Raw genomic sequence first — 20,024 nt, 5'->3', positions numbered from 1 at the left:
GGCTGACACAGATCATGTCTCTTTGAGATACCGTGAGTGATACAAGGTCAAAACCTCAATGATTCACGAAGAAAAAGCGTAGACAGCGGGTGAAGGCTGCCACTTTAAAACTAGTGGGCCAGGGCTGCCACTGGATTAGCTAAATGAAAAGTACTTGGGAATAATACAATGGCCCATTCTCATTCAGTATAATCCTCATAGGTATTGCAAGCAGTTTCATATGACTCCGCAGCAAAAAGGCAACTACAAGCACCTCTCTGAAGAAGTTTTTTGGCTATAGGTTAAAACAAAATACAAATGTCAACTGTAAGTAACTGTCTTTTATTGTCTATATCTTTTCCCTGTGCTTCATCAGCAGTTTAAATATCTAAATGGCAATTGGACCTCCTCTGTAAAAGTTACAAGATTCTTAAACATAAGAAATATTTTTAGTGCATCTCTTATCAAGCTGCGATATTACAAGATGTTTCTAATTATTTGCATTTGTGCTCCTGCATGTATTGAAGCTAATTGTTTCTGGGTTGTTTTCTATACAATCAAAAGAGTAGTGAAATTAAGCTTTGTCTGCTTTTTCTCACATGTAGCCTATTCATTAAAAACACTGAGTTCAGCGAGGCTGTCAGGTGTACAACTTCATTGTTGTTCCTGTTACAATTAAATCGGGTTCAAATGGAAGCATGCTTAATAAAGCTTAAAAAGTCTTATGGGGAGTAGAGCAAACAGTTTTTCCTCTGTGTTGCTTCTTTTTATTTTGCTATTTTACAAATCAGTTTAAACCAACAACTGCACATATGTACTCTATATGGTGTCACTGTTTTGACCCGTCATTGATACTCATGCATCATGGAAAGAACCCCATGTTACCAAGTTAAGTCTAAAATACACTGTGGGCTTCGTTTTTTGATTGTAGTCCCCACCAACCTCTTGCGATTGGATGCTCCTGGTTGAACAGAAGAATGTAAGGAACCCTCTTTTTTTAGTCATTTTGCTGTAAACAAACCAAGAAATTTAGCATTGTTTTGAAGAACAATGTTATTGCAGAATTGGTAGTGCTCTTTTTTTTCCCCACCCAGTTGCTTTCCATGCTCCTTGATGCTTCTCCAGTGACACAGATGAATGCACAGCAGGGAGCATTTCCTCCTGTATCTCAGTGAGAGTGTTTTTCTCTGGCAGATAAATGTCCGAGTTACAACCATGGATGCAGAGCTGGAGTTTGCCATTCTGCCCAGCACAACTGGGAAACAGCTTTTTGACCAGGTACACTATGCAGTACAGTCAAAGACATTGTCTGGGAGGCAAAAGTGCAACTTTGATTCCATTTTTTTGTGGATTTAGATAGTGAAGACAATCGGGCTGAGAGAAACATGGTTCTTTGGCCTTCAGTATAAGGACAGCAAAGGCTTCTCCACCTGGCTCAAGCTGAACAAGAGGGTGAGGTGAAAGTTTTGAGGATGTAAATTGTTGCCACTGTGTATTATTGTGAGGCTAATTAGTGCCTACTTATTCATCCTTCTGCTTGTAAAAAAAAAAAAAAATCAGGTGACAGCTCAAGATGTGAAGCGGGACAACCCTCTGTTGATCAAGTTCAGGGCCAAGTTTTACCCTGAGGATGTCGCAGAAGAGCTGATCCAAGAGGCAACGCAGCGGCTGTTTTTTCTGCAGGTTGGAGATCAGCACATTTACCAAAAAACCCTGGCTTTTGAAAGGTGGGGGGATGGGGCTGTGTGTTATGTAAATTTGCACCAAAGATGAGCATTCCTAGTCATTCTAATTCACGCTGAGCCACCTTTTTTTTTTTTTTCCATTAAGATGACTCACAACTATCAGTTTATTACAAATGTCATACTTACTGAAACAGAAGAAATATTTGCATTTAGATAAAAAAAAACAAAAAAACAAAGAATAATACAAATTTCTATTTCAACAGTGCTTCTGTAAGGGACTGCCTGCATGCAAAAAGTGCATTCAGGTGCACAAGTTAAAGAAAGAATACACAGGATTTCTCTCTCTGTGAAGCACATTAATGTAGCCATCTTCATGTATGATGGTGTTACACCAAGCAATGTTGCAGCAAACTGGTAATTTGTGAGTATTATTCTGTGTTTTAGGTAAAAGAGAGCATCCTAAATGATGACATATACTGCCCACCCGAGACTGCAGTTCTTTTGGCCTCATACGCAGTTCAGGTCAAACTCGGAGACTACAGGGACGATAATCACATACCGGGATATCTCACAAAAGAGAAGTTGCTGCCACAGCGGTAGTACATCCTGTCCATATCGGCATTAGTCAAAGTTCACCTTAATTTCAAGTTTCAGCGACCTTAACTCTAACTGGTGTACCAACTTTACTGATTGAACCAGGGTTTTGGAGCAGCACAAGTTAAACAAGAGTCAGTGGGAGGAAAGAATCCAGGTGTGGCATAAAGAGCATAAGGGAATGCTCAGGTACTGCAGTTTCACTGCAAAAAAAAAATTTTAAAAATTCAATGCACTTTTAGCCAACTGGTGTTTTGCACATGATTATACTTTTCCACAACACAGAGAAGATGCAATGTTGGAGTACCTGAAGATAGCGCAGGATCTGGAGATGTATGGTGTGAACTACTTCAGCATCAAGAACAAGAAAGGCTCAGAGCTGTGGTTAGGGGTGGACGCACTGGGGCTGAACATCTATGACAAAAAGGACAAGTAAGTCATAATTCAAGAGTGCTCACATTATTGTGTGTTGATCTTTCTGTTAGCTGCTCCACCACAACCACTGGATTATACAGACATTGGTGGTCCCCAGATGACTTTCCCAGAGACACCAGGGGGTTAAACACTTTTGATTTTGAATGAAATGAGACACCAGCTGCTGCTTGTCTGTTTTGGGGCGGGGGGGGGGGGGGGGGGGGGGGGGGGGGGTTGTCCATATAAGCAAATACCTGTAAAGGCTCTGTCATGTGTTTTGGTACTTGTATGATTATCAGATTCTATCGTGCTAACACAGTATGTTAAAGCTGGTGTTGATCTCAGAGAGCTCCTACCAGTAGGCTCTCGGGTTTGTTCTGTTTTGTATATTCAAAATTCAAATTTGCCATACACTACAGTTGAAAAACCAGATTTTTGTTTTTTTTGCAGGCTGACTCCAAAGATTGGCTTTCCCTGGAGTGAGATCAGAAATATTTCCTTCAATGACAAGAAATTTGTCATCAAGCCAATTGACAGGAAAGCTCCGGTATGCAAAACAATATCGTTAATAGAGGGAACATCACCTTCTGTGACGCAAAACTAACATTTGGCAAACTGAATGCCTCTCTGTGCAGCTCGATGCTGTGTTGAACTAAGAGCATATGGTAACTCAGTTCATAAATGCTTGTGGATGGCATTAAATAGCCTTTCCTTCTGTACTGGTGATGGTACATAATATGTTAGTATTCAAACACAGGCTTTTTTTTCAAAATGATTCACTGTGACTGTAAACAGGAGGTGTGAGCGAATCCCATATTTTTGTTCCTGCCAAAATAAAAAATTTGCAAATGCATAAATTACAGCAAGTAGTGTAATGAGCTTCTGCTTGATCTCATTTACAAACATGAGTTTAGACCCTCAGTCCAATTTGCCTTCTGACTGCATGCAGAGATTTGGAAAGTGCCCAAGAGTTGAGAAAAACTAAAGCTTTCCTCAAAAAACAAAACTATCCTTTCTGAATATTTAAACCCATCCTTAACGGTAAAATAGATCTTTGTGCTTGAGGCATATCATAAACCAATCCTTGGACAATCACCGATTGCTAGTTTTTGTTTGTTATAGGATTTTGTTTTTTACGTACCTCGTCTGCGCATCAACAAACGCATCCTGGCGCTGTGCATGGGGAATCATGACCTGTACATGCGCAGACGTAAGCCCGACACCATTGAGGTGCAGCAGATGAAGGCCCAAGCTCGTGAGGAGAAGAACAAGCGACAAATGGAGAGGTACGGAATTGGTGTGGGGGATGGAGGAATAATAAAAGTTTATTTATTTTTTTTACAGTTTACAGTGTGTTCTCTCTGCTTTAAGAAAGGACTGTCAGGAGATGATGTTTTTTTTCTTAGGATGTGTATTTATGCACAATTCTCCTGTCAGGGCTCTGCTTGAGAGTGAGAAAAAAAAGCGAGAAAATGCTGAGAAGGAAACAGAGAAGATTGCTCGGGAGACCATGGAGCTGATGGAGAGATTGAGACAGATTGAGGAACAGACAAAGAGGGCTCAAGATGGTCTGAAAACTTTCTGAATGCAAATGCGTCTTCACTTGAGTTTTATTTTTCTGTTAAAATAAAAAATATCACAGAAGCATGGCTGTATAAATGTAAACATTTTATATTTCACAGTTGCAAAGCTCACGCTGTAAAGCTTAAGTGGGCACGTTTGGGTGTGCTGGATGTTTTTTTTTCACACGTGTGCCTGTTCGTTTTAGAGCTGGAGGAGCAGACTCGTAGGGCGCTGGAGTTAGAGAAGGAAAGAAAAATTGCTCAAGAGGAGGCTGAGCGCCTGGAGAAGGACCGCAGAGCTGCGGTCGAGGCTAAAGCAGCACTGCTGCACCACTCTGAGACCCAGATCAAAAATCAGGAAAGCCTGGTACAACTGTACACGACACGTTTTCATTCATTTTCAGTCAAATTCATCAAATTTTATTATCAAATTCTATATTGAGGAACCTATATATTGGTCAAGTCCTTGAAGCTAGAAATAGATCTAAATAAATGTGAGTGTTTTTTTTTTTTAATCTGAAAAACAGATTTACAATTTCAGCAAGCACACACTCTCTTCTACACACTGCACAAACAGAGCACAATGACCAAATACTAGGAGCACTCTTAACTCTCTTTCCATTTCTAACCATGGTTGTATAGGCCACCGAGCTGGCAGAGCTTACCTCTAAGATCTCCCTGCTGGAAGATGCCAAGAAGAAAAAGGACGAGGAGGCGAGAAGATGGCAGAAAAGGGTGAGACAATCAATGACTATCTATCTATCTATCTATCTATCTATCTATCTATCTATCTATCTATCTATCTATCTATCTATCTATCTATCTATCTATCTATCTATCTATCTATCTATCTATCTATCTATATGTTTTTGTGTATGATGAGGGGAAATTGAAGAAATAAATTGTTATAAGAATAATGACTGTATCATTAATAGTACTCATGAATGTCAATCAAAAATGTATATGTGATTGTATATCCATATGAGCATTTTTAAGAATGGGACACCCATGTCAGAGAATTATCACTTCTCAATCATTCGGCTACTTGTAACATCCAACCACCGAGCTTCACTACAAGTCATGTCTGTTAACAGGCAACAATGGTGGAAGCCGATTTGGAGCAAACAAAAGAAGAGCTGAAGACTAAACTTGTGGGTGTCCACATCCAGGATTCGGTCCACCCTCACATCCTCGACCATGATGAGACGGATGAGAGCAGCGCAGAGGCGAGTGCTGAGCTGACCTCTCCAGGGATGGTCCGAGATCGCAGCGAGGAGGAAAGAGTCACAGAGGCCCAGAAGAACCAGAGACTACAGAAAAACCTCAAGGTAAGGTTAGAAGAAGAAGAAGAAGAAGAAAGAGCTTTATTTGTCACATACATTTACATGCAGTGAAATTCATTCTCTGCATTTAACCCATCACACACATGGAGTATGTAGTACACACAGCACAGCATGGAGCAGGGGGCAGCCAAAGGGCGCCCGGGGAATGCAGTCAGATGCCTGTCTAGTACTCAAACTCTGGTCAGAGGTCATGTTCAGGTAGAGGTTAGTAGTCATGGATTGTTTAAGAGCGTAGACAAATTATTCATAAAATGCCCTCGTTTTTTTTTATTGAAAAGCTTTATGTGATCTGAATAATATTCTGTAAATTAGAAACCACTCAAGCTGAATGCTGAGACTAATGTGGCAATGAGTAAATGGCCAGTTGCAGCAAAACATGGATTAAAATGAGCACCCAGGTTCATTCCAACAATATGTTAATAAAAACTGGTTGGATTGCTACACTATGCTACACTATGACTGCAGTATTGCAGCCACTACTTTTGTTTTCTCTTTACTGCATCTTGATAAGTTCAGTGACCACTGCAGGAAATCAGTTTTCGATACAGTGATCAAAGTCTGTGTAGGGCGAGACGCTCAGGAAAGGAGTCCACTGTCATTACAGATAGAATACCTGCCACTTTTTACCGCTCTGGTTTTACACATGTCAGGGTTACTTGCTGTGTTTCTCTCTTTGTTGACGCAAAACTTCATTGTGATGCATGAAATAAAGCTTTTGGGCAAGTTGTGCATGTATCAGTTATGAGAATTTCAAACATATTTCAGTAAATGCGTCAAAGGAATTGAGAAAAACTGTAAACTAAGGTGGTAAACCTTGCAAACACCAGTTGGTGAATATTAACATATTAGACATTTACTGTGAGTGTATTAGCTCGGCTAATAAGCATAAGATGTGTTTAGCATTAAGTAAAGCCTAACAGAGCTGCTTGCTGTAGACTGTTTGTCTTATTTGGATAAATCCACAGGTCCTCAGGCGTTTCCCCGTTACATTTTTATTGACGTTATGTAAGTGCTGAGTTGCATCCATCCATCCATTTTCTTCCACTCATCCAATAAACAGTGGGATCGCACCCCAAACACTCACCTTGCAGCTGTAAATACACACCTGTCATACACTCCTGTTTGCTCTCGTTTCCGTGCACCGCCTTCTCTCCCAGTTTCTCTTTCTGTCGTCCTCTTCCATAGAGACCAGGCCCGAGAGGTTTATGGACAGGCCGGTGTTGTGCCAAAAAGTGATCTTCTGCCAGAAAGTGATTTTTGATGTTTCTATGTGCTTTTATGTGTAATGTATTTGCTCATATTGGTGAATAGAGTGTAGTCAATAGGATATATAAAGGGCTTAGATATAAAGTAAAGAAATGACCTGCTATTCAAGTATGTTTATGACTCTGCATTATTGCACGTACGTATAATAAATCCAGTCCTCTTTGGTCACTGAAAATATCTTTATAGAGTGTAATGTCATATTTGATCTGATTTCTGCTGCCCTCTTGACCACATATCTCTTTAAAAATCTGGCCAATCGCAGTTTTTACCCTGATAAATAAATATATAAAAGTCTGTGCCAAAAACTGATTGCAGCTTCTACCTTGTGACAGAAATGTTGTTTGTTACTCAAAATGACTTGATATCATTCACGAGAGATATGTTTGACATATTTTTCACAGATTATAGATCAGCAAGTCATTTACAACAGTTTAAATATGGGCAATCATTTTCTGGCAATCACTTTTTGGCAGACGATCACTTTTTGACACAACACCGGCCCTACGCTTCATCCTAGATGGCCAAGATTGTTGGTCCCCATCTGTCCGTCACCTTCATTATCTATAAACATTATTTAATTGTGTTTGGGGTTGTGGTCTTTGATAGTGAACGCTTAGTTACCCAGTGGATCGCTCCTTCCCACAGTCTGAAAAACACATCTTCAGTTCCTGTTGTGCTGTTGCGAATGTTTTGTTAAATCTTCTGCACAGTTTGTTGACATGTTCATATAGAGGTTTTGACTCTGCTGTAAAGGTGGACCCTTAATTACTGCCACAAATTGTGTTTCACCAGAGCTAAGTGCACTTTACATAATTAAACATTGGTGCGTTGGTACATTATCATTCTTTTGTTTTTATTCAAGCTGCAAATCCCGTCTGCGGCCCTATCTCACAGACGTGACAAGAATTGATGTTGTGTAGACAACAGGACACAAAAATGGACTTTATAACTGTGCACAATGGTCTGGGTGTTTTTAGACGGGATTGGGGGGGAGAGCAGGGTAAGGCTTGTGAATAGTCTTCCACTCCCAGGTAAGAGGATTTTATTCACTTCGTGTTTGTGTTCTTTTTTTCTTTTTTTTTTCCCAGTTCCTGAGCACCGAACTGGCTCGAACTGTAGACGAGAGCAAAAAGACCCCCAATGACCTGATCCACGCTGAGAATGTGAAGGCGGGCCGCGACAAATACAAGACCCTGCGTCAGATTCGTCGGGGCAACACTAAGCAACGCATTGATGAGTTCGAGTCCATGTGAGAGCGGCCTTCTGGCTCACTCAGGTTCAGATAAATTGGACACACAGAGATTTTAGAAGTGTAGGGGAGGATTATCACATCAGTAGTAAATTAACCTGAAAAAGGTTTGAATGCGACAACAAATGATATTATGTGCATTTTTGTGTTTAATGTTGACGATTTCATTAGTAAACAAGTCACTGAGAATACAGAAGCTGTTCTAATGTATTTTTAATTTCATACGCACACATTCTTGCTTCTCAATCAGTCTGATTACATCCAGTTGCACATCCAGCATGTTGTTTTGAAAACCTTATTAATGTTGATTAATTGAAGCAGTGATATTAAAGGCAAATGTTTTTATTTCAACTAAATATGAAACCATTTCTTCTTTATCTCGGCAATAAAGAAAAAAACAGAGAGACACGACTGGTGTGGGTTGGGTGCGTTTCTATTTACATATAAGATTAGATGTAAACATACAACAAAAGAAGTTAAGCAGTCGCTGGTGCTGCAGGGATGTAACTAAAGGGGGAGGTTAGGTTGACAACCTTAAATTTGATCGGTCCAGGCTATTAAAAACATGGGCAGAAATTAAGGGGGAGAAGTAGAGTTGGGATAACCTTTTTGGTGGAAATGCACCTTTTATTTTTTTTCAATTACATTTTTGCGTTATGAAAAAGTGCTCCCACTGTCTTTCATTTCTTAACTCCTTTACTTTACTTTGCTTTGTGCAACATTGTTCTTTATTTCTCCATCTCAGCAGAATAAAAAAATCTTTCTGATTGGATCCAGACTGGATGTTGTTGCCTTGTCATGCAAAGCACAACGGTTTTGATAGAATTTTCTCATTTCCCAGGTGCCCACCCGTAATGTGAGTGTGCGCCACTCGCTCCCTCTTGCGTCACACCATTTTTTTAAAAAATAAAATAAAATAAATCCTGCAAAGGCTCCCAGCACTTCCTCTGCTGCTGCAATCCAACAAGGAGGCTTTCCAAATTCAAAATGTTTCTATGTACTGGGTCAGACAAGTAAATACTTTTTTTAAAATCTGTTTAGACTTGTCACGTTGCTGAGTCATCACAAGCTGTCCTACATGAACAAATAAATAAATAGGTGAAAGTAGATGTGAGAGCTTCCACTCACCACCCAATATTTTATTTTCCTTATCTTAATGTGTTTAAAACACATCAATGATTATGCAGTCTGGTTTGTTCTTAACCTGACAATTGTCTGTGTAAATTCGACCGAGAAACACAAGCAAGCTTATATAACTCCAAGTGGGAAAACAAACTCTCGTCGAGGGTTTGCTGAGACTTGACGGGAGCCTGTGCTACACAGGGTAAGTGTAATCGGGGTTATTCTCCCAAGGCACGGTTAGATTTGCACGTAAAATAGTGGGAGGCACGCCTCTGGGTTTTAAAATTAATAAAAGTGGGGTCTCTGACTATTCTATATGGCAACGCAAACTCTCACAGTTTTTTTTTTCTCCCGGTAATTCGTGAGGTGAATTTTAATCATGTGTAAATATTCTCCTGTGTTGAAAAAAAAAAAAAAAAGTTACTTTATAAGCGTTGAAAAGCCCCGTCATTCGTAAATCAGACCGGCGGGACGTCCCTTCCTCTTCGCAACTTACGTCGACTACCGATGTGCGTTTCCTATCCGCTGAGACGCGCGAGAGTAGTGTCATTGGGTAGGCGTTATCTAGCCTGGAAAGTGTTGTTTTGTTTGTTCGCTACGCACACAGTCTACTCTAACTCCAAGGATCGGAACTGAAAATGGCCTTTCACTCCGTTTTGGAAGAAACAAACTCTTTAACGATGAATGAAGCGGATCGGTTGGATATTAACATCTACGCGTGTCCAGCTATTGAGCTCAGCAAAGCGGTGTCAGTATCTTTGGGTTTGGATTCGGTGTCTTCTCCGCCCAATAATATGAACCAGAGCTCCAGCAGCGCCTTTGCAGAATGCGAAACCACTGTGGCAGATAGTTCTCGGGGAGTGTCAGAGTTGAGAAGGACTGGAAATATGAACTCAGACGGCAGCGTGCTTGTCCTGGGTAACAGTAGCCTTAGAGAGGACGACTTTGGAGAAGTGTGCCAGGGCATACAGCAGGTGAGCTGTATGGATCTGTTCAGATCGGGCGAAATGAACGGTGCGCAAACTGTGACGCGTGGCTCGGTGATATCCAGATATGTCTGCAGGGAATCAAATGCGTTCGTGAACCCGGCGGCAGAGCTGCCCGCGACCTCCCAGGTGACTGAGGTCGTACCCTTAAAACAACCTTCAGGTTACTATGCCAGTTCAGACATATACACGGATCTCCCAGCTCAAATGTGGTGCGCAAATGAGCGCGCATACAGCGACCGATCCCTACTACAGCCACAGAGAGGAGAACCGGGCGAGCATAATTTTTTGTGTAAATACTGTAATTGCGGGCAAGCTTCTCGCGGAAACAGGCAGGAATGCCGCTGTGTCTGGTACGGTAGAGGTGAGCAGGGTGGCAAAGGTAACATCCGAGCAGCGATGGCACAAGGGTATGGCCAAATGGAAAGTTACCCAAGCGCGATTCCTCAGGGGCAAACCACTTTTTCCACTATCAAGAGCGAACCTTCAGCTTGGGTGAATTGCACAGATCGCAGTTTAAGGTAAATATCATATTTTAATTCTAATGTTTCGACACGTTTTTTCTTTTTCTTTTTTTTTTTCATTTGCATCAGGTCAAAAGGGAACTCCTGCGTACAGCACGTTCGTTACTACCAATCACTCCCATCTCACACCTTTCTCTGATGAGAACCAAAAGGATACACACAGCATGAACATTGTGTGACCAAACACGCTTCGTTCAGCCAGCCTTTCAGTTGGATTTTGGTCATTTTTTGTTATAAAAGGATTCCTGTAATCAGTTTTGACGCACTGGTGCACTGTCTCTCCGGATTTCATGCTTAATTTCTTAACGTTCCTGTGACCAGCCACAGAGTATAAGCTAATTGTGGTTTTTTGCAGCATGTCTGCCCAGATAAATCAAATACAATGAGCACGATTATTATGTATTGCTGTCTATTGATAGACCGAAGCTTTCAGCAGCATTGAACTCTTTGTGCTCCAATAGCCTCGTGTGCTCTTTTTTTGGCCTTGTCCAAGTCATGTTTTAGCATGCAACTAGACTGAAATAAACCTGATGCTATCCTTAACATTTCCCACAAATATCCTTGTAAGATTTAAGACTACAACAGTAGGAAATGCATCAGTGCAACTATGAAGCAGATATACAGCACCTGTTGCTAATTCTGTGCCTGGAAAGAAAGTATAGTTTGTTACAAGTTACCCATTCCTTAAAAGACTATACTCTGGCATTTGTTGATCACAAGTTTACTTTGGAGCAAAGTGACTTCCTTTGTTGACAAATTATTAATGTATGAGGAAGAAATGTAAAGTGAGTGGATTTAGGAAACTGGTATCATAACAGGCAGCGTAACACTCAGTGAGGACAGGCCTAGTAACCCAAAACTGATGTTAATGTCTGTGTGACTGCTTTGCTTTTGTGATCATTCTTTAACTGAAAAAGTTTTAGAAGAAAAAAAATCTGCTCCAATTCTCCACCAGTGTCTTCCCTCAGTTTTTAAACCCTTTAAAAACAACACCGCCATGTGTGTGCGCAGGCATGAGGATTTTTTTCCAGGTGTGTATCTGTCAGAAAGGAGAGTGTGTCAAGTGTGCGGAGATGATGCCTCGGGTTGTCACTATGGAGCAGTCACCTGTGGCAGCTGCAAAGTATTCTTCAAGAGGGCCGCTGCAGGTGGGTGTAACACGCACAAACACACATGAGCGTGCACACACAATTACTCACCGGCTGATTTAATTTTTTACACCCACTTGCTTACTCCTGTAGACAGGGCACAGTGACCCTGACATACTGAGGGCAAGTTATTTGTTATCAGTAAACACCCACATATCGTTGCTATGAGTGGAAGCCTGGGCATTGTTGAACTCGCAGTCCTCATCCCCCAGGACTTTTGTGTGCCTCCAGGTAAGCAGAACCACTTGTGTGCCAGCCGGAACGACTGCACCATTGACAAACTGAGGCGAAAAAACTGCGCCTCGTGTCGCTTGAAGAAATGCTTCATGTCAGGAATGAGCCTTAAAGGTGAGCAGCTGGAGATGAGGAAATGATGAGACGCAAATAACGGAAAGTATTTTGCGGTTTGTGTCTGGAAAAATGGGTCAGTGTGGTCAGATAGCTTACATTTAGTGCTCCGGTTGAAATACATTATAACAAACGCGTATTTTCCAGGTCGCAGGCTGAAGGGAGCCGGACAGACAAGAAATGGAGATGAGGAGCAACAGGCAGCAGGCTGGGGACATGGAGAAAAAGGAGAGAGGGCAGGGAAGAAAGATGTGGGCTTGGAGTCCGGAAATGCAGCTGTCAGGACTCAAGCTGGTAAGGATTAGTTGCACAAAGCTCAAATACCATGTTTATTCAACATTAAGCTTTCTTTTGCTAGAAAAGACTTGATATTGCTATCCTTCCGTTTTTGTTTCATTTTATCTACATATCTCGAGCAGCTTCCCAGGTTCTTAGTCCAGGCATCCCCCCACCTCTGCACTCCTGCCTGTCCCTGCTCAGCATCCTACAAGCTATTGAGCCAGCTGTGGTCAATGCCGGGCATGATCCTGCCCAGCCAGACAGCCCCGTGTCCTTGCTCACCAGCCTGAATGAGCTGGGGGAGCGACAGCTGGTAACCGTGGTGCGCTGGGCCAAGGCAATACCAGGTAAACTAATCTGAGCCAAGGTAATTAATTCCAAGTAGCTCTTTACCAAAATCCGGTAGGGATTACATTTTCATAGTTGCTTCCATTTTAGTTTATTTCCAGGCACACCACTTAGACTTCTAGCAAAAATACTGAAAGGTCAGACTTGTAAACAACTTTGAGCAAAGAGAGTGGATGATAAACAGGAAGCTTAAGAAGTAATAAGCGTAATAAAATCAAAAATTACATTAAAATTCACTGTGGTTTGGATGAGCAATACCACTACTAGGAAATGTATTTTAATCTGCCAGCACTCGGCAAGGCTTCAATATCTAGGTCAGAAGATGATAGACCTTTCCAGAAGTTTGTTCCAGTTTAATGTCTATGTAGAACAAACAAACTTGTTCAAATATTAACCACTAGAGGGGGATATTTTCACATTAAAGCCCAAAAAAAAAAAAAAAGAAAAGGGGGGGAGAGAGGAGAGGAAGGGTGAAAACGGCCAGCACTGTATCTGTCTTTGTCTCCAGTTACCTAATTGAGTCGAATCAGCTGATTTTATAACTTAACCTCAAGGAGAGCTTTTAATAACGGTGAGTTTTGTTAACAGGGTTTCGGGACCTGCACGTGGATGACCAGATGTCAGTGATTCAGTTGTCATGGATGGGAGTGATGGTGTTTGCTTTGGGCTGGAGGTCCTACACACTCACTAACAGCTCAATGCTCTACTTTGCTCCAGACCTGGTCTTCAATGAGTGAGTCGCAACAAATCACAAATCACTGTGACATGGGGTTTGCTGGGATGCCATGATTTCACCTGTCATCCTGAAATTTAATGAAAGGCACCGTGTTTTTGAGGGGAGGAAAACAAACAGCGAATGTCTCTCTGGGCACGACCGAAAACCCCGTCGCTTTGCATTTGATAAACGCAGCTGCAGAGGGATTGCCTCAAATGCTTTCCTCTTTTTCATCACGGCCGAGCCATTCGTCAGCGTCCGTGAACTGACACTTTGACAAGTTTTAATTTAAGTTTACCCCTCCTTTATCGAAACGCTTCTGATACCTCAACTCCAACCTTTGTCTTTTTCGGTCTGCTTCCAAAGGAACCTCAACGCAGAGTTTGTGTCACAAATCACTGTACGTGATTCCCCCGGCTCTTATCAGCAAATTGTTGTGTTGAAAGAAGGTGTCGCTCGGAATGCCAATGCCAGTTACTCACCGGCTCTCACGGCATGATTCAATTGGCTGGTGTTTTGTGCGACATTAGCAAAACACTCATTCTGGCCGTGTTACCCCTCTGTCACTCTATTAGGCTGCTTCTGACCTACATAGTAATGGATATGCCTGCCCTTGTTGCTGACCCTCATTTTTCAATGCCTCACTGTCGCTCTCTATTTTCTATTATCCGTCTAACTCATTTTTTCTCACCTCTGGTGCCTTTTTTTTCCCTTTTTTTTTCCCCCCTCTTCACTCTTGTCCCTACAACTATTAATTGTCTTTCTCCTTGCTATATTTCTCACTATGTGACTCTGGCTTCACACTTCTTCTTCTTCTTCTTTTTGCACATTGTGCTCCTTCTTCCCTTCTCATGCTGTTTTTTTTTTGTTTTTTTTTTTATATCCATCCTCACAGCCAGCGGATGCAAGTGTCCAGTATGTATGAACACTGTGTGAGGATGAAGCTGCTCTCCCAAAGATTGTGCATGCTCAAGGTTACACAGGAGGAGTTCCTCTGCATGAAGGCCCTGGTCCTCCTCAGCATCAGTGAGTCAGCTATGGACCATGAGTAATAGCTTGAACGTCAACTCAGCATGTGAAATACCACTACAATAGAGTGCAGCCATACTTTAGAGAACTGATGGGATGGATAAAGTCTGTAAGAGTTATTGTTGTGTTCTGGCTTTGCGGTCACAGTGCCAGTGGAGGGCCTGAAGAGCCAGCGTTGTTTTGATGAACTGCGGACCTCCTACATAAAGGAGCTGGACCGCTTGGCCAGCCACTGCGGGGAGACCACCCGTACGCAGAGACTGTTTCAGCTCACGCAGCTGCTGGACTACCTCCAGTCGGTAATACACGCAACTGCATTCCAAAAATGCGCCATGCTGTGACTCTGAACAATGATGCGCATGTCATTTTAGTGTGAGCAGATAGTAATGCTCCTCACACACACACACACACAAAACAGCATACTGGCTTGTAGCACAAATGTTAGCTTATGATTAACAAGCAGGCAAGATTTTTATTATTTTAAAATTGCATGGGTGGATTAATTCAACCGAGTCTGTCAGACATTGGATTTAAAATTTAAGCGCAGGTTCATGTCTTTCAGGTTCATCCTTATTTTAGATTATATGTTAACATTTTAACCCAGGCGTGAAGTTTGCTTCCTTGAAACTCTTAATCCTTAACAGGCTACTCTGATAATTAACAGCCCTAAAAGAATAGCAGTGCCAGAAGCTGTTGTTATTAAGCCAATAAGATTTCTATATGTGATTTATACCCATCGAAGAATAGTCTGACACAGTAAATGAGCTGCTAATTACAGTCATGTGAAAAAGGTTTTTGGCAGGTCTCAATACAGTCCTGTTAAAAATAAGTACACATTTACTGCTTCCATAGGAATCAAAGGGTAATTAGCAGCCAGGCGCTGATAATCAAATGCGCTTGATTAACTAATCATCAGCGAGTGTGAGCACCTATATAAAAAGCAGGTGTTTTGTCTGCTTGCTGGTCTGGAGCATTCAGGTGTGTGTTAACACAATGCTGCAAATCTTCCCAGGAGTGAATGTCCCAGCATATTCACTCCGAAACTCCCCCGCAAAACCCCCAAGAGCTACATGTCAGACTCTACAGGCATCGGTTAGCAATGTTAAAGTTCATGAGAGTACAGCTATAAAAAAGACTAGCAAGTGTGACTTGTTTGGTAAGGGTTTCTGCCATGTTGCATCTGAACAATGTGCTTCTAGAGACTTTTGAAACAATGTCCTTTGGACAGACATGGAGATGTTTGGCAACAACCAAATGCAGCACAAACACCGCTGATGATTTGGGCTTGTTTTGCAGCCACAGGACCCGGGCACCTTGCAGGCATTGAGTATACTAAAGTATTCTAGAGTCAAATTTGAGGCCATCTGTCTGACAGCTAAAGCTGGGCTGAAACTGGGTCATGCATCAAATGTACAACAGAACAGCTGAAAAAGATACAAATGAAGGTGCTGCAGTGGTCCAAAGTCCAGACCTCAACCTGATTGAAATAACATGGCAGGACTGTAAGAGAGCTGCACATAAATGAATGCTCACAAACCTCAAATAAGTGAGGCAATGTTGTAAAAAAAGAGTGGTCCAAAATTCCTCCAGAATGATGTGAGAGACTGGCAAAGTCATACAGAGAACTGTTACTGTTATTGCAGCTCAAGTTGGTTATGAAAGCTACTGAATCATGGGGGTGTACTTAGTTTTCACAGGACTGTGAAAGAGTCCTGTGAAAACTTTCTGTTTCACATGACTGCATTCTGGGCTTTTCTACTCTTAACTGAGCACTCGAAACACTTTTTAACCACAAGCCGCACTCGCCCATTCACACAAAGCACTTTATTCTGTGGCCGTAATTTTAACTCGATGCCACAGGAGCGGCATTAAACCTCGACGTAAATGGATAAGCAAAAAAAAAAAAAAAAGCATATATATGGGCGCACATATATATAGCCAATACAAGCAAAATCAGAAACACCTGAAAAGAATGATGCTTTTTAAAAAGAATCTTATTTTAGCAAGTTATAGAAAGGTCAAGTTGTGCTGTGACCTTTAGTAAGAAGGAAAATGCAAAGATTATGAACAAAAAAAAAAAAAGGCATAAAAATCCATCTCCAGGCACTCGAGGTTGGTTTGAATGAGTAATAAAAGGTCTTTGTTTTAGTGGGTGAGAAGCATTAAAAAAAATACACCCTGAAGAAGGCACACGCTGATACCTAATGGCCTATTTTAATGTTTTTAGACCACTAAAATAAAGGCCTTTTATTAGTCATTCAAACCTACCTCGAGTGCCTGTACGTGGATTTTTATGACACTTTTTGTTCATAATTTTTCTATTTTACTTTTATTCCCGTCTATGGTTTGAGGGACACTTGTAGGGTTCTTACTCATTCTTTGTCCTTTGCATTTTTTTTAATGTTTTTATCTTTTAATTTTGTGAGGTTATAAATATTAATCACTCGTACAGTATCATCATTACTGAGGTTTAGAGGGAAGACGCAAAGCTAAGGTGTGCAACCACTAGGGGGTGCAGACGGACTGCTTTTGTCCTTTAAATACCTTCAGGACTTTTTATTACTATGAAGAGAACAATTATCTGTCAAAGGAAAAACCCTTTACATCATTATATGGGCATGGCTAGAAGAGTTAAAGCTCTATGACATTACCTCCTACAGTGAGGCGCACCAGCAGTTTGAGCCTCGTGTCTTTCACTGTGGATTTACCTTTAAACGCTCAGCTTTGCGGCTTTTGAGCTGGAGGGCAGCCAGAGATTGTCTGCAAGGGCCCTTTAGGAAGAAGATCAGGGTTGATGAAGACCCCTTAGGCTTTGCCCTGTCTGTGGAGCTTAGAGTGTCACGATAAGTGTTATCTCTTAAAACTGCCTCCTAAGCTGTGCTAAGACAGGCACAAGTGTCATTTTTTTTTTTCTTCTTTTATTTTATTTATTATTATTATTATTTGAGGCATTTTAGCCTTTATTAGACAGGGGCAGTCTAGAGCAGACATCTTTTCCAGTGTAAATATTTATAGACTTCTAATAACCCCACTAAATGTCTATATATATATATTTTTTTTTTGTCTCTTCACTTAGGTTGTGAGGAAGCTACACCAGTTCACCTATGACCTGTTCGTCCAAGCTCAGTCCCTGCAAATGCGCGTCAACTTCCCAGAGATGATCTCAGAGATTGTGAGCGTCCACGTGCCCAAAATCCTCTCAGGCATGGTCAAGCCCATCCTTTTCCACAACACGGCCTAGAGAGCGCGAGTCTCCGAGACTGTTATTTCATTAGCTGCACAGGCCAAAGAGGGTTCTCGATGATTTTATGTTTATGTCCCGGGAGCGGGCACACGGTGAGGGTATGAGCAGATACTAACAGAAGGGCAGACAGCACATTCTTCTAGTCTAATGTAGTCTAATTTTCATCTGCTCGGTTCTTCTTATTGCTTGTTTGACTGTATCCTGCACATCAAATGCTTTTTCTGGGGGTGGGGGGGTGGGGTGCATGCATTTTCTTCACATGAGCCAATTAAAGATGAACCTCGTGGCATGTGAACTTCTTCAGCTCTTCATATGGATAATCAAAAACTCTTCTCACCTTGCAAAATGAGAAAGAGGGGGCAAAAAGACACATTTGAAGACTTCACAGCGCCGTAGCTTGTCTGTGTGCATTAGCGTGACATTTGAACTAGCTTTTTCACAATGAATGTTACTGTGTGCACCTGAGATGAAAAAAAAAAAAAAACCAAATCAGTGACTGACAGGTAATAAGCGGTTGTGACGTGCATGCTTGGAAGCAAACCTATCTCGCCTGGAGGCATATGAAAATTTTTTTTGACAGCTGTCCTCATCTATTAGAAATAATATTTGACTTTTAGATTTCTGTGTTGTCAAAATGAAAGCACTTTTAATGTGCCCGTGACTGCAGTATTGCCAATTTAAAATGTATATTTATAAATTTTTGATGGTCACAGTGATGAAAGTAATTGAACAAAAACACTTCAGTGACTCCATTAGTCAACCAACACCGTGGGTGACCTTTTTTTTTTTTGAAAAGTTTTTCAGTGCAAAAAAAAATAAAAAGATGAACAGTTTTTTTTCCACAGTGGACATTTCATACGGTTGTAACTTTTCTACGGTTTCTTAAAGTGTTCTTTGCAGATGCTTTGTTGTGTATTACCATGCAATCCTCAGCCAAGAACCTGCTCTATTGTTGCAAAATTCACAGCTTAACATGTAATAAAACAAAAATAAAGCCAAAGTCTGAGTGCATACCAGCTGGTTTGAGGTTTCAATTTGAGTTCAGATCTCCTTCTCTTCATATTTCTGTTTAAGTACAGGAATATTCCTGTTTTTCCTTCTCTGCCTTACTCGATTTTTAGCCTGCGAGGAGTTCAACTGGCTGAACAGGGCGAACAAAACATCAGACAGACATTTCTACTACTGCGTTACCCACAGTCGGGATTATCGCACTCTCCACCCAGTCAGGTAATACATTACAGCAGAACACAACACAGAGCTGGATATATAATAGGAGGCCTGCAGGATTTCTTTCATCAGTTTGGCCTGTCTGCCAATCAGAAACTTCAGCCTTTCACTACCATCTAGTGGCGGCTGTGATACCTGCATTCGCTAAATGAAACTTGGCAGTTGTGTAGTAGCACAACATCTGCTGGATCCATTGACATTTGCTTCGTAATGTAATTGGACACGGGTTCACTCAATGTTTGAGTGAGGTTACCATTAAATAGACCAAGGCACGAGAGTGGACTTCAGTGCATTAAAGGGTAACAGCAAATAAAGATTCAGGATTGAAAAACTTAATATGTGTATGTGTTGGATGTCAAATCTTTACATTTAACTACTATAAAGTGGTGAAATCACTGATTAAAAACATTTTTTCTTATCCTTTTCAGTGAAAGACACGGGTATGAGATAGTATAAGCAGTATATATATATATATAAAGCATTTATATTCTGTCTGTAAGCCTAGAGAGAAAATGATGTTACTTTAAGAGCTGGCTCATTATAATTAGGTGGTGTATTTGAAATCCATAAAAAAAACCCCTCTGTCTGGGTAACCTCCACTGCCATTTTAAGTCCCATTTCCTGAACCACCTTTTTCAACAAGTATCTGTCCCTCTCATAAATGAATCGGAGCTGAACGAAGTCGGGACTGAAAGACGCGCTGAAATATCACTTATTTCTAAATATGTTCCTGCTCCACACGCCCCTGTGGCTTCCCCTTGAAAGGAATCGCATCTGGAAGCGTTGCGTTGATCAAAAATGTATGCGCTGATGTCGACATTTGAACTTAGTTTGGATTCCATTTGATTTCTGTGTTTCTCCGAGTCTGTTATGCATCAATATTACATGTCTGCTCTGCGAGAGGAGGTTTTTTTTTTTTTTTTTTCCTTTTGGGCAAGGACGGCCACAGAAAGCACAGTCAC

The 20,024-nt window shown here is 41.3% G+C and overlaps 2 protein-coding genes across 4 annotated transcripts; both read left to right on the top strand.

Annotated features, from left to right (window-relative positions):
* The first annotated feature begins 192 nt into the window (after positions 1 to 192).
* LOC115786705 (moesin-like) lies at positions 193 to 8,802 on the top strand. 3 transcript variants are annotated; one of them, XM_030739062.1, is made up of 15 exons: positions 206 to 306; positions 911 to 958; positions 1,174 to 1,257; positions 1,336 to 1,431; positions 1,540 to 1,662; positions 2,109 to 2,260; positions 2,364 to 2,447; positions 2,544 to 2,690; positions 3,123 to 3,219; positions 3,795 to 3,958; positions 4,110 to 4,240; positions 4,441 to 4,601; positions 4,877 to 4,969; positions 5,329 to 5,562; positions 7,932 to 8,802. In XM_030739062.1, exons 1-15 carry the CDS (start codon positions 298 to 300, stop codon positions 8,094 to 8,096), a joined length of 1,788 nt encoding a protein of 595 aa, XP_030594922.1. In that variant the 5' UTR covers positions 206 to 297; the 3' UTR covers positions 8,097 to 8,802. The 3 variants fall into 3 exon arrangements, with proteins under 3 accessions (XP_030594923.1, XP_030594922.1, XP_030594924.1); XM_030739063.1 differs by lacking the exon at positions 911 to 958 and having other exon boundaries at positions 193 to 306; XM_030739064.1 differs by lacking the exons at positions 206 to 306; positions 911 to 958; positions 1,336 to 1,431; positions 1,540 to 1,662; positions 2,109 to 2,260 and having other exon boundaries at positions 1,199 to 1,257.
* A 1,050-nt stretch (positions 8,803 to 9,852) lies between these two features.
* Positions 9,853 to 18,047, top strand: LOC115786821 (androgen receptor-like). The gene is made up of 9 exons (XM_030739267.1): positions 9,853 to 10,721; positions 11,736 to 11,872; positions 12,104 to 12,220; positions 12,368 to 12,514; positions 12,640 to 12,846; positions 13,436 to 13,580; positions 14,458 to 14,588; positions 14,739 to 14,890; positions 17,668 to 18,047. Exons 1-9 carry the CDS (start codon positions 9,853 to 9,855, stop codon positions 17,830 to 17,832), a joined length of 2,070 nt encoding a protein of 689 aa, XP_030595127.1. The 3' UTR covers positions 17,833 to 18,047.
* Positions 18,048 to 20,024: the final 1,977 nt, after the last annotated feature.

This window comes from Archocentrus centrarchus, chromosome 10, assembly GCF_007364275.1.
Source record: "Archocentrus centrarchus isolate MPI-CPG fArcCen1 chromosome 10, fArcCen1, whole genome shotgun sequence".
Lineage (NCBI taxonomy): Eukaryota > Metazoa > Chordata > Actinopteri > Cichliformes > Cichlidae > Archocentrus > Archocentrus centrarchus.
Note: the sequence above shows the minus strand (reverse complement) of the source record. Positions and strands in the feature narration are given on the sequence as shown.